Source organism: Vipera berus (genome assembly GCF_964194415.1).
Source record: "Vipera berus genome assembly, chromosome: W".
NCBI lineage: Eukaryota > Metazoa > Chordata > Lepidosauria > Squamata > Viperidae > Vipera > Vipera berus.
The window spans coordinates 56,354,952-56,368,526 of record NC_138210.1 but is presented as its reverse complement, the minus strand read 5'-3'; the positions used below and the strand labels follow the sequence as shown (position 1 = coordinate 56,368,526).

Genomic DNA, 13,575 nt, shown 5'->3' with positions numbered 1-13,575 from the left:
ATAAATTTAATAAACTTTAATAAAAAAAATTTCTCCTCTTCCTCCTGTTTGTTCTGGAATGTTTATACCTCTCCCTTGTAGGATCCTCCCTGATGCATAGCATTTGATTCATGGCAAAAGTTTCTTGAATAGGCCTTACTCTGTGAGTATTCTCAAACATTGTCTCTCAGCTAGTGTCAGTATCATAAATGCGTTTCAACCTTTTCTCCCTTCAGGGTTAGAAAAAAAAACCTGAAATAGCATAAGGGAATTCTTTTAATAAAAATTATGATAAAAGATTAATGAGTAAACAGAAGTTTATATTATTCTCCACAGCTAGGAGAAGCAGAGATGGTCAAATTGATTCTTTTACCCAAAGAGGAGAATATATTTAATTTTGTTTCTATTTGGAAATTGCTTCTGGATTTTGAGCTGGCAATGAAAAAAAAAAGAAACTTTGATTTTGTCTTCGCTTATTAGATAGGTTTGTTATTATAGAAATGGCTAGTATATACTGCTGTGTAAAAGTAAAACGTTGAGGTTATAATGTTATTTTCTACTGTGCTAAAAAGAGAGTTGGAAGTCGGTGCCTTGTTCTTTACTTTTTACTCTTTACACCATGTTTTTTTTTCTTTTTCCCTCCCCCTCCTCCTAGTTTTCTATCACTTTTCTGAATTTCCTTTTGTATTTTATATTTTGATGAACTAATAAAAAAATGTGATAATAAATAAATAAATCCGATGCAACCTTTTCGAACATGAGTGGCTTATGGTGCTTTCTGAGCCTGGCTGTTTTGTTTCATATGTTTCGTTACCCAAACTAGGTAATATCACCCATACTAGCCAGACCAGACATGTCAAACACAAGGCCCGGGGGCCAAATCCGGCCCGCAAAGTGGTTTCATGTGGCCCGCGAAGCCATCCTGGAAACAGCGAGGGAACGGTCCCCACTGCCTTGGCCCTGGCCCAGAGACCCTCCTTCTGCCAGAGACCCTCAGATCTGTCCCACTCCTGCCCAGGCCCCCATAGGCACCCTTGATGCAAATGATGTAGAGCTGGCCACGCCCATCCAGTAGGCCATATGCACTTTAGCCATGCCCACCCAGTAGGCCACGCCCACCCAGGCCACACACCCCGCCCCCCCCGAGGGCAACCGCAATGCTGATGCGGCCCTCAATGAAACTGAGTTTGACACCCCTGAGCCAGACTAATGATAGACTAGGTCAGGGGTAGGCAACCTTGGCTCTTTTATGACTCGTGGACTTCAACTCCCAGAATTCCTGAGCCAGCCACGCCTACCCCTGGACTAGGTAATGAAACGTCTGCAAGAAAACAACCAAGCTCAGAGAGTATCAAAGACCCTCTCATTTCAATCCTGAGCTACCTATATTTTCCATTATTGGTCATCTAACATGGATGCATTGTTTTTATATTATCGATTGCCAAGGAAAGGATCGAGTACAGTGGCTCCTGCTAAGTAAAGATATAATGTCACCTAACACTTTATGAAGGAAGAGGAAGAGACTGCTGGTAATTTAAAACAGATTCCATTTTAAAAGACAAGACTTGGCTCACAACCCTGAAAACGGTGGCTTGGGAACACCCAGTTTTCTTCTGCGACTATCTAATACAGTGTGTCTCAACCTTCTGAAGTTTAAGATGCTAGCTGGGGAATTCTGGGAATTGAAGTCCATACATCTTAAGAGTTCACAAGGTTAAGAAAAACAAGGAGAGAAAAGTATCTTGGCTGCTTCCAGGTTAAGGGGGACCTTGTCAGAATACCTTGAGTTGGATTGCCACTTATATTTCTCACAGGGATCACGAAGCAGCATGACCAAAGATTTTCATTCATTCAAGACATTGAACCAAGGTTTAGTTCGGGCAAGGAATCTAAAATGGAAGCTGTTTATAAATTATGCTTGTCATTCTAATAAGCCTAGCATTTATTCCTGGTCTACTGTCATCCCTATGCATCTCTTATTGAACAAAGCAAAAATAGCTTAAAAAGATATCCCTCCTTAATCTGTCCTTTTTTGCTCTTCATTCAAACCCCTAAAGATCGTGTCTCCAAATGCCAAACCACATACAAGCCCCCAGAAAAACTCATCTCCCATCAGGGGACTTAGTGACTTAAAAAAAAAGAAAGACACATATCTTGCATGATATTCCACAACTATCCCCTACAAAACCCAACAAATATCAATCCTCACAATGCTACCAAAATATGCACCCACAAAAGAAAAACAAAAATGACAGACCTATCCCCCGATAATCCCCACAAAAGCAGAACCCCCCCCATATGCTTCAAACTCAGAAGCAGACTCACACCAACTATAAATAAGAGGTAAACCTCAAAAATGCTCATTTACAAAAAAGTCCACAGCACGCAGGCAAAATCGACTAATGCGTGGAGAAAAACCAACAACCCCTCACCGTATAAAAACCTTATTGTTCTTAACTTGTCTAGTATACTTGGGATACCACCTGAGAACTGACAGAAGAAAACCGAGAGAAAATAAAAGTAGTCATTGGCTGAACAAACCAGGGCTTTTTTAATCGGCTTGCTGGGAAGGCTGACTTTGGCTTGCTCAACAAACCAGCTGTGGAACTCAGTTACATTTGAAGATGGACAGGGCACAGTGCAGTACAAATAGTCCTTGACTAACAACAGTTCATTTAGTGACTGTTTTCAAAGTTACAACGGCGCTGAAAAAAAGTGACTTATGACCGATTTTCACACTTTACAACTGTTGCGGCATCCCCAAGGTCACGGGATCAAAATTCAAAAGCTTGGTGACTGGCTGACGTTTATGATGGTTGCAGTGTCTGGGGGGGGGGGTCCCGTGATCAGCTTTTGTGACCTTCTGGCAAGCAAAGTCAATGGGAGAAGCCAGATTCACTTACCCACTGTGTTACTAATTTAACAACTGCGGCGATTCACTTAAGAACCGTGGCAAGAAAGGTTGTAAAATGGGGCAAAACTCACTTAACAAAATGTCTCGCTTAGCTACAGAAATTTTGGGCTCAAAATTTAGGCCTCAGTTGTGGCCGTCGGTCGAGAACTCCCTGTAGTGGGATTTCCTGGAGTCCAGTGACCCCAGGACCTGTTTGAACAGGTTGCCTTTGAGTCATTTGCTTTTCAGGAAGGAACCCATGGTAATTTTTTGAGTTTTCTCACAACAAAATACAAATCCTGTAGTATCAGCATTTAGAGTTGCAAGGCACTGACAAATGGGGAATCCCAATATTATGGCTTTAAGGGTAGGAGAAGCCATCCCTTCCTGCTCCCTGGGCTACGTCTTGAAGGCAGAAAGAGCCTCTCATTACGATTTCATTAGACAGCAGTTCTAGCCTTTAACTTTCATTGCCAAAGCTAAACGTTAAGGCTCAGAAAGAAGTTTAAGAAAGGAGCAACAGCAATGGCGTGCTTATAAAGTCAAAATTTGCTAGTAGTAATAACAACAACTTAAGAAAACAGAATAGGCTTGGGCATGGTGGAGCAGTGGGCTAATGCCTCCTTAAGAAACACCAACTGCCTGCAATTAGTGCAGGTTCGCATCCCACCAGGCTCAAGGTTGACTCAGCCTTCCATCCTTCCGAGGTAGGTAAAATGAGGACCCAGATTGTTGGGGGCAATTAAGCTGACTTTGTAATAATGCCGCTTGGGGTGTGTGTGAAAGCCCTAATAAGCAGGCATATACATAGAATGAAGGCTACTGCTAAGCTTGTAAGCCGCCCTGAGTCTTCGGAGAAGGGTGGGATATAAATGGAATTAAAATAAAAAATAAAATAAATGTTTCATGTAATTTTCAAATAGGGTTTGTGCCCCTGTACAGTTGGCAAACTCAAGAAATGAGAACAACGTGCATTTCAGAGTGGGCAGCCATATAAATTCTATAAACAAACAAACAAACAAACACATAGTTTTCATAGTTGAAAACTGTCAACCTGCATTCCCAATTTCTCTTTAGAGAAAAGAACATACCCAGCTTTGCTTCTGCTCAGAAACCATGTCTGGACTTTGTGCTCGAGACAAAAAATAAAATAAAAAATGAACTCTTGACTTTGGGGTCTTGTTGATTAATATAATTTGTTGTTATAGAAATGGCTAGTACTTAAGTTGGTAAAAACCTGAGGCTGTAGTTCTGTATTTTACTGCACTGTGGCCAACAGCAGGACAACTCACCACAGCCACCTTGCCACGGGACAACTCACCGCACTATTATTTATTGATTGATTGATTGATTGATTGATTGATTGATTGATTGGACTTATATGCCGCCCTATCTCCCGAAGGACTCAGGGCAGCTAACAACAATAAAAAATACAATAATACAAAAGTTAAAAAAGAAACTAGCAGCCCCAATAACAAAATTAAAAACATTTTAAAAATCCCTGTCGTCAGTCCAGGTCAGCCTGATGGAAAAGGAATGTTTTAAGGCCGCGGCGAAAGGACTGGAGATCCGGGGCCATCCGGAGCTCAAGGGGAAGTTGGTTCCACAGGGCTGGCGCTCCCACAGAAAGAAGAAAAGGTAGAACAGAATCATTAAGAAGGAAGGATACAAAAAGAGGGACAAAATGAAATGGGAATGACAAAAATTAAAATATTTTTTAAACTATTTAAAATAATTAAATTGAAATATTGAATTGTCCCACGGCATGTTGACTGCGATGAGCTGTGCCACAGCACGATGGCCACGGTGAGTTGGTTGTGGCAAATTGGCCCAACCCGTCCCACAGCCTGCAAGGACACTCACCTCTTTAGAGCCGAAGTACCACATGGCTTGGACATCATGATGCTCAGATAAACTTCGACTCAAATAATCCCGGGAGCCAGAGATGATATTCACCACCCCAGCAGGCACGTCAGAGGTGTCGAATACCTGTTAACAATAAAGAGGGATGGGAAAGTGGATGCCGTTAACCACCTATATGATAGGAAAATAAGCCAATACGCTCTCTTTACAGGGTAACACCTATCCTTGAATGTGTAGCTGTCATGCTTTAAAGATGATTCATGTTGTGTCTGTTTTTTGGTATCGGGGGAAAAAAAGCTGCCACAGAAACCTAGCTGCAAAAAATGAAAACACAATGACTGCTATAATGCCATATTGACAAACATTTGAGATTTCTAGACTGAACCTGTGAGCCCATATCTACCATTTTTAGTACCATGTTCCTCATGCGCGTATGAACTCTCAACTTGTTTCCTACCGATAGTCCTTGACCTATGACCACAGTGGAGCCCCAAATTTCTGTTGCTGAGACATTTGTTAAGTGAGTTTTGTCCCATTTTACAACCTTTCTTGCCACAGTTGTTAAGTGAATCACTGCAATCGTTAAGCATGCTTGTCAAGTGAATCTGGTATCCCCATTAACTTTGCTTGTCAGAAGTTTATAAATGTGCGCCAGGTGCTGAGTGTCTGAATTCTGATCATGTGGCCCACGATCACGTGACCCTGGGGATGCTGCAACAGTTGTAAGTTTGAAAAACGGTCATAAGTCACGTTTTTCAGTGCCGTTTTTAACTTTAAAGGGTCACTAAACAAACTGTTGTAAGTCGAGGACCACCTGCACGTTCTTTGATAAATGGAAGAGAAACAGTGTGTGTGTGTGGGGGGGGGGGAAGCCTCATTTAAGCCAAAATTGACAGATTTGCTTCTTGCATATTGTTTCTTCCTTACTGCTTCTCCCCAAATTATTTATAAGTTCACACATAAATAAAAATAAATAAAACACTCAAAAACCCAGTTGATATGTCTTTCCATCAACACATCTCTATCAGAGCCATTAGGTTTCTAGGAAAGGTCACTCCAAAACAAAGCATGACTACCTGTTTGGGGCACTGACAGTTACAATGTAGGATGTTACTAACTTAACAACGGCGGTGAGTCACGTAAGAACTGGGGCAAGAAAGGTTGTAAAATGAGGCAAACTTAACAATTGTCTTGCTTAGTAACAGAAATTGTGGGGTCAGTTGTGGTCGTAAGTCGACAACTACTTGTATCTGCAGGACAGACCCTAAGTCGGAGAAACCTGTCCCATGCTATAAAATTCTTGCAGCAGTACATTATTGTTCAAAGCAATCTCTTTTTTTGGATAAATTGAGAAGTCTTTCTTTAGAAATCAACATCTCTTGTCAACTTTATTAAAAACAGCAGAAGAACACTCATATACTGCCATAAATGTCAGGATGATTTGTAATACAGCAGAGCTTTGGGCTTTCAATGATCTAACAAAGATGAAAAAAGGCAATTCCTCCCATCTCCTCCCCTTAAACTAAAGTGTTTGAAGAAGATCTCTGGGGAGAAAAACCAGGAGCGTACTCATTATACTAGTGAGTTTGGTTCTCGTATTAGTAATAAATTCTGTCGCAGAGCAGGAGCTCAGTCAATTAATCATTTAATTTAATCAATTTATAAAGCTACCCATCTCAAGAAGTGATTCTGGATGGTGAACATTATCAAGTAGAAATAAAAACAATTACATCATAAAGACAAACATTCAAATACATAGCAACTAAGTAAAACACCAGTCAACAGAGCTAATATAACCAGGAGATGGATCCTTCCACACTCTCGGGGCCTAATAAATCTGTAGTTCAATTTTGATAAATTTTGGCCCAACGGTGCTTTTTCAAGAGGCAACTGGACTTTGTTTTTCCTCTGAAGACATTTTGCTTCTCATCCAAGAAGCTTCACACAACACAGTCCTTTCAGCAGTTCCAAGATGGCTCCACACCCATTTGCACTACTTAGGTGACCCTGAGGACACAGATAAACCTCCAAATGGCCTCAACGACTCTCTAAATCAGGGATGTCAAACTCAATTTCATTGAGGGCCTCATCAGCATTGCCGTTACCTTCAGGGGGCCGGGTGGGTGTGGCCAGGGTGGGAGCAGCCTACTGGGTGGGCGTGGCTGGAATTCGTGTGGCCTACTGGGTGGGCATGGCCAGCTCTACATCATTCGCGTCAAGGGTACCTATGGGGGCCTGGGCAGGAGTGGGACAGATGTGAGGGTCTCTGGCAGACAGAGATGGGACCGGGGCAAGTGCCAAGGCACGGTCCACTGGAGGAGCCTCACTGTTCCTCTCAGGCCATGCGGGGGGGGGGGGCTGGACGGTGGCACGGAGATCAAATGCCCAGCCCAGTCCTCAAACACCCACGGCACTAAGCCCAGCCCCACTTACCCAAGGGGGTGCCCAGCTGCACTTACCTCCTCCTCAAGGCTGCTTCTGCTATGCTTGTTCTCCTTAGCCAGGTTGCTCATGATGGGTACGAGAGCAAAGTCAAGAGGGAGACCCACTCCCTCTCCATGTGAGACCTGGCTTTGTATCCAAAGCTTCCTTAGCAATAGGATGGGAGACCCCAGAATGAGGGGGCAAGGGGATGGTGAAAGGGCAGCAGGGAAGGACTAAAGCAGGACTTCCCTCAGACCCTCCCTTTCCTTCCTTCCTTCCTTCCTTCCTTCCTTCCTTCCTTCCTTCCTTCCTTCCTTCGAGTGGTGGGAAAATATTTGAGATGAGGGAGGGAGAAAAACAGGCAAGAAACACAGCTGGAGAAGTGTCATCCTTCATGAGGAATGAAGAAATGCACCATCGCCTGGAAGTGGCCAGCACATGGCCCTCGCCTACTTCACATATCCGGCTTGGTGGGCTCTGGGGGAGGGGATGCCATGAGCAGCATGAGAGTCGACGTTACCTGCGCAGTGCTGCCCAGCCCCCAGCCTGCCTGGTTTTGGCAGGCAGCGGGGTGCTCTCCTCACAGTGCAGAGAGGCTGAGCCGGGTGGCGTGAATCTGAAGAAAAGTGCAATGCTGCCCAGTCCCTAGCCTGTCCGAAGTAGGCAGGGCCATGTGCTTGCCACTTCCAGGCAATGGTGCATTTCTTCATTCCTCACAAAGGGTGATACCTCCCCAGTGCGCGCCCAGGGGGCGGGATTGACACGGCAGGGGCTGGTCCCTTGATGTGTCCAGATGGCCTTGTGGAGCTAAGACTGAATGTGTTTCAGCATAGATGGCCACCACAAAATTGTACATTGGCTCCCGGCCAGCCTGGGCCAGGGCCAAGGCAACGGGGGCTGTTTCCTCACTGTTTCCAGGATGGGTTCACGGGCCACATGAAACCACTTTGTGGGCCGCATCTGGCCCTCGGGCCTTGTGTTTGACATGTCTGCTCTAAATGAATGCAAACGACCAGCTGTCTGCAAGGAATATAAATCTTTCCATTCCCCACCATCCTCAGAGCTGAAGAAGTTTCTTGCATGAGAAATAAAATGTCTTCAAAGAAAAAAACCAAGAAAGTCCAGTTGCCTCTTGAAAAAAGCACCTTTGGGACAACCATGACCTGGATGACTGAGAATCTCCATAGACGATAAATTTTGGCATTCTTGAACCAGAATTCTGCACTTGGTTCAGGTTGGTGGGTCCTTTAGTGAAAGAAAAAAGTAGCTTTTTCAGTCCTGACAGTTGTCCACCCTTGGTTTTAAGAGTCAATATTGCAATCTAATGCTTGTCTTCTCAACTGTCAGACATATTTTATTCAAAGTAGCTTATTTTGAGCAGGTAGGGATGGACAGACAAGATGATTCCTGTTATAAGGATTAAGAATTTTAGTTCCAAGGGCTCCCTTCTCCTATTTGAACGACTGCATTGTCATCCCCTGCATTGTCACGCGGTGGCTCAGTGGGTTAGGACGCTGAGCTTGTCGATCAGAAGGTCGGCAGTTTGGCGGGTCGAATCCCGAGTGCCACGTAACAGAGTGAGCGCCTGTTACTTGTCCCAGCTTCTGCCAACCTAGCAGTTGGCAGAAGCTGGGAAAAATAGGGACCACTACGGTGGGAAGGTAACAGCGTTCCGTGCGCCTCTGGCGTCTAGTCATGCCGGCCACATGACCACGGAGACATCCTCAGACAAGCGCTGGCTCTTCGGCTTTGAAACGGAGATGAGCACCGGCCCCTGGAGTCAGAAACGACTAGCACGCATGTGCGGGGGGAACCTTTGCCTTTTACCTTTACCTATTGTCATCCCACAGAGAGAATCTAGCAAGTCAGTAGTTTTCCATCCATGCTATTCTGACAACAGGTGATTCTGCTTAATAAGTGTACAAAACAACTGGACAAAACAATGCTATGGCTTTGCTAACTTCAGATTGGGAACGGGAGCTTGTAAAGTAACATTGTGCTCTTTATTGTCGACTTTCTCTGTCCCATCTTTAGATCTTTGTACGTTTTCCCAGTAGACGTAGCACATCCTGCCATCTCGAGCAGCTTAAGACTTAACTATTTGTAATTGGAAACCTTTAACATTTTTCTCACCGTTATAACCCAGAAAGCCGTACTATCTATGATGAACTCTACGAAATGAAAAGAGGCACCAAACCCTCCACACGATGAGATGGGGAAGCAAATGATAAAATAAGCAAGCCTGACTGCCATCTTTAAAAAGCTCCACTTGAACGTTGGAAGTTTGAATATGGATTTCAGAAAGCAAACAACTGGATTTATAGAAAACGAAATACCAAGTCCACCATTACAGATTTCTGTACATGTAATGAATTCCCTCAGCTGGTGTCCTCCAGCTATGCCAGACTATAACTTTCATCTATCTTTGCATGGAGCATGGCGTGAAAAGCATATAGGAACCTCTCTGTTTAGGGTTCCAGTTATTTTACTTTTATTGCATCCATTCCCAAAGACCCTAGAACTACCCATCTGCAAGGAATCTCTCTCACATTCTTTTGACCAATCCCTTAGTCCAAGAAACAATATTGACATAATTAGGTCGAGTTCTGAAGCTCCTTGGCTCTGCTTATTATTTTGCAATTCTAGAGAAGACCAGTTTTTGGGAAATACAGATCCAAAGTCAGCCAACAATCTGCTTGTTACTATAACCAGCAAAACAAAGTGAATCATACAGTTTTCCTAAGATCCTAAAGTAGGCCACACACATCTATTTGTGTTTTCTATCCAAAATCTAGGAGAGATGGAAGCTGAGGCATGATAATTTTATGGATTTAAGTAGTTTATACACCTAGTGAAGATTATAACTTCACCAAGGTTTTTCCTTGTGAAGAGTAGAGAGAAATCTTTAACATTTTCTTCTTCCTCCTCTCTATCTTAATGTATATATTTAATACTGTTTTAATTTAGGCTTGCTTTATTATTTTTATAAGAGCCATTTATTCCTGTTCTTCATTGACAGTATTTTCCAATAAAAAGCAGGGGTCATTTAAAACTTGTCAACTTTAAGACTGTGAACTGCAACTCCCACAATTCCCTAGGCAGTGTGGGAATAAAAAGAATGCCAAGTTTGGAGACCCCTGCAATAAAGAATTGACTATCATCTTCTAATGGGACCAAAACTCTCATCATTCCTAACCAGCATGAAGAATGACAAGGAATGGCAGTCTAAAACATACGAAAGGGCAATTGCAACTGATACAGGTAGTCCTTGAGTTACGACCTCAATTGAGCCCAACATTTTTGTTGCTAAGAGAAACATTTGTTAAGTGAGTATTGCCCTCTTTTCTTGACACAGTTGCTATGATGAATCACTTAAGTTGTTAAATCAGTAACATGGTTACTAAAGTGAATCTGGCTTCCCCATTAACTTTGCTTATCAGAAGGTTGGCAAAAGGTGATCACATGACTTCAGGACATTTCAATGATCATCAAATCGATGCCGGTTGCCAAGCGGCTGAATTCTGATCATGTGACCCTGGGGAAGCTGCAACGGTCGTAAGTGTGGTCATAAGCCACTTTTTTTCAGTGTTGTTGTAACTTCAAATGCTTACTAAAAGAAATGGTTGTAATCGAGGACTTCCTGTACTCTGTACAGTTTGCAATCATCTACAAATTTAGCCAGCTCAGGGCTTAACCCAAAATCAAGAGCCTTTATCAAGAATTTAAAATGCAATAGTTCCCAGCATAGGGATCCTCAAGGGACTCCATGTTTTTTCTCCTCTGAGAAAAATGCCTGCTTATTCCTACTCTTTGTTCTCTCTTCTTTAAGCAGTTGGTAGGCCTTAAAGAAACACTTTGTCTCATCCCATAGACACTATGTTTACTCAAGAGTCATCGATGAAAAACTCTGAAGGGCTTTTGAGAATCCAAGTACAGCATCTTGTTTCTATTCACATATTTGTTGACACTCTAAAAATCTGCCAAAATTTGATGGAGCTAAATTTACCTTTGTGGAGTTCCAGCACTGATTTGAGCAACAAATTACCTATTTTTTGCTAGCTCAGCAATTTTACATGAGTTCTTCAAGAACTCTTGGATGGATACATTTAGGCCTCAGTGTGTTGTTGTTGAAAATGTGAGAAAATATAGGCTAACTATGGGGGGGGGGGGTGAGGTGTTACCCCCTGTTGATAGGGCTCGCAACTTGGGCGTCCTCCTGGATTCACGGCTCAGTTTGGAAGATCATATAGGAGCCGTGACCAGGGGGGCTTTTGCCCAGGTTCGCCTGGTGCGCCAGTTGCGGCCCTATCTGGACCGAGATGCCCTACGCACAGTCACTCATGCGCTCGTGACCTCCCAGTTAGACTACTGCAACGCTCTCTACATGGGGCTGCCCTTGAGGACTACTCGGAGGCTTCAACTGGTGCAGAATGCAGTCGCGCGAGTTGTGATGGGAGTTTCCCGATACTCCCGTGTAACGCCTCTTCTCCGCGAGCTGCATTGGCTTTCAGTTGCCCTCCGGGTGAGATTCATGGTGCTGGTGATAACCTATAAAGCCCTAAATGGCATGGGCCCGGATTATCTGAGGGAGCACCTGCTGCCAGCATCAACTTCCCATCGTCCTGTGCGCTCCCATAGGGAGGGCCTCCTTAGGGTGCCGCCGGTCAGGGAGTGCTGGCGGGTGATCCCCAGAGGGAGGGCGTTCTCTGTGGGCGCGCCTGCCCTATGGAATGACTTACCTGTGGAACTCGGAACTGCCCCCGACCCTCGTTTGTTTCATCGGGACCTGAAAACTTGGTTCTTTGATCTATCTGGCCTGGACTGAGGGGTTTTAAGTTTTAAACTTTGTTTTAATTTGTTGGGCTAGTAATTAATTTAATTTATTTTAATTCTATTTCTATTTTAACTTTTATATTGTTTTTTAAACTTTGCCCTGTAAACCGCCCTGAGTCTTTCGGGAATAGGGCAGTATATAAAACTAATTAAATAAATAAAATAAAATAAATAAATAAAATGGCAGAAAGCAGATACATAATTTGAGACCCTGCCTTAAAGGAAGGGAGGATAAACCTATACGTTGTTAAGAAATCATGTGTGACTCTAATATAGTTGTTCCTTAACTTTAAGAATTCTGGACTTCCACTCCCAGAATTCCCTAGCCAGCATGCTGGCTGGGGAATTCTGGGAATTGAAGTCCTCACCTCTTAAAGTTGCCAAGGTTGAGATACATTGCTAATAGCTATGATATCTGATTCCCTACTCCTATCACCTCAATTCCTTCCATTTTATTAAACCACCTAAGTTCCTTGCTTTTATTAATTGCGTAATAAATTACAAATATATTTGTATATCTATTAACACTATGACAGGATAAGGGCATGTATACAATTGTCTTCTTATGCAACTTCCCGAAGACAGACTTAAGCTCTTCCCATGTGAGGAATTTTACATTCTTGGGGTACCACAGAAGCCATTCTGCCTGTTCCTTCCAGACTCAAAAGGAAAAAAAATGTAGACATTCCTAAAGCAAATTAAAATAACAACCCGCATAAGGATAATAATAACTACAACTTCTTTGGCTCAATTTTTAGCTTCTCCTCCACCCCCAGTACAGAGAAAACAACAAGAAAGGTTTCTGTCAACAATGTCTCCAAAAGACTTTTAGACATAGACATGTAATAAATAAATTTCCTTTTTCATATCATTCTTGTAACCTGTCATTTTAAAATCCACATTAAAACCAGCTTCTGTCTTGTCCAATAAAGTTAGTTTCTCTTCTATAACCTCTTTTGAACCTAGCTTTATGACAGCAGACAATTTTAAGAGTTTTCTCAGTGCAATGTTCTCAAAACTCCATGAATTCTTCAAAAGGTAAAAATATTTTGCTCCATTCTATACAGTGGATCTCTCTTTAATTATAAACTTTAGTTCTTTCTGGTTCCTTCTAGTGGTCCAAGCTTCAAAGTCCCGTCTTATCTTTCCCCCCCTAATCAACAGCATTTTCTGATGGGAACATTTCTTAATACTTTCAAAAATAAACATATTTACAATCCAGAGGAAGGATTCTTGTAATTCATTTCAAAATCTTATTTAAAATCCATCTGGCCCCTTAGTCTGTTTATAAATTTCCAAATCAAACTTCTACTTGCCGTTTTTTCCGAGCTAAGATTATTTTGGAGTTCTTAAAACTTGCATAAAACTTACATTAATCACATTTGTATGACTTTATGTTTTTATCAGGTTCTGATAAAATGTCAACACCCCAGAGCAGTGATGGCAAACCTTTTAGAGACTGAGTGCCCAAACTGCAACTCAAAACCCACTTATGTATTGTCGGGTGCTGGGTGGGCGTGGCCCATTGGGTGGCTGTGGCCCATTGGGTGGGCGTGGTTGCAGTGGTAACGGCAAACTGGGTG

At 42.8% G+C, this 13,575-nt stretch overlaps 1 protein-coding gene across 1 annotated transcript in view; it reads right to left on the bottom strand.

Moving 5' to 3' along the window:
• LOC308676096 (aldehyde dehydrogenase family 16 member A1-like) overlaps positions 1-13,575 on the bottom strand; it is a 55,068-nt gene that overhangs the window by 1,786 nt on the left and 39,707 nt on the right. The window contains exon 17 of the mRNA XM_081341820.1: positions 4,736-4,861. Within this exon, the coding sequence (XP_081197946.1) occupies positions 4,736-4,861 (126 nt within the window). The remainder of the gene's footprint in view (positions 1-4,735; positions 4,862-13,575) is intronic.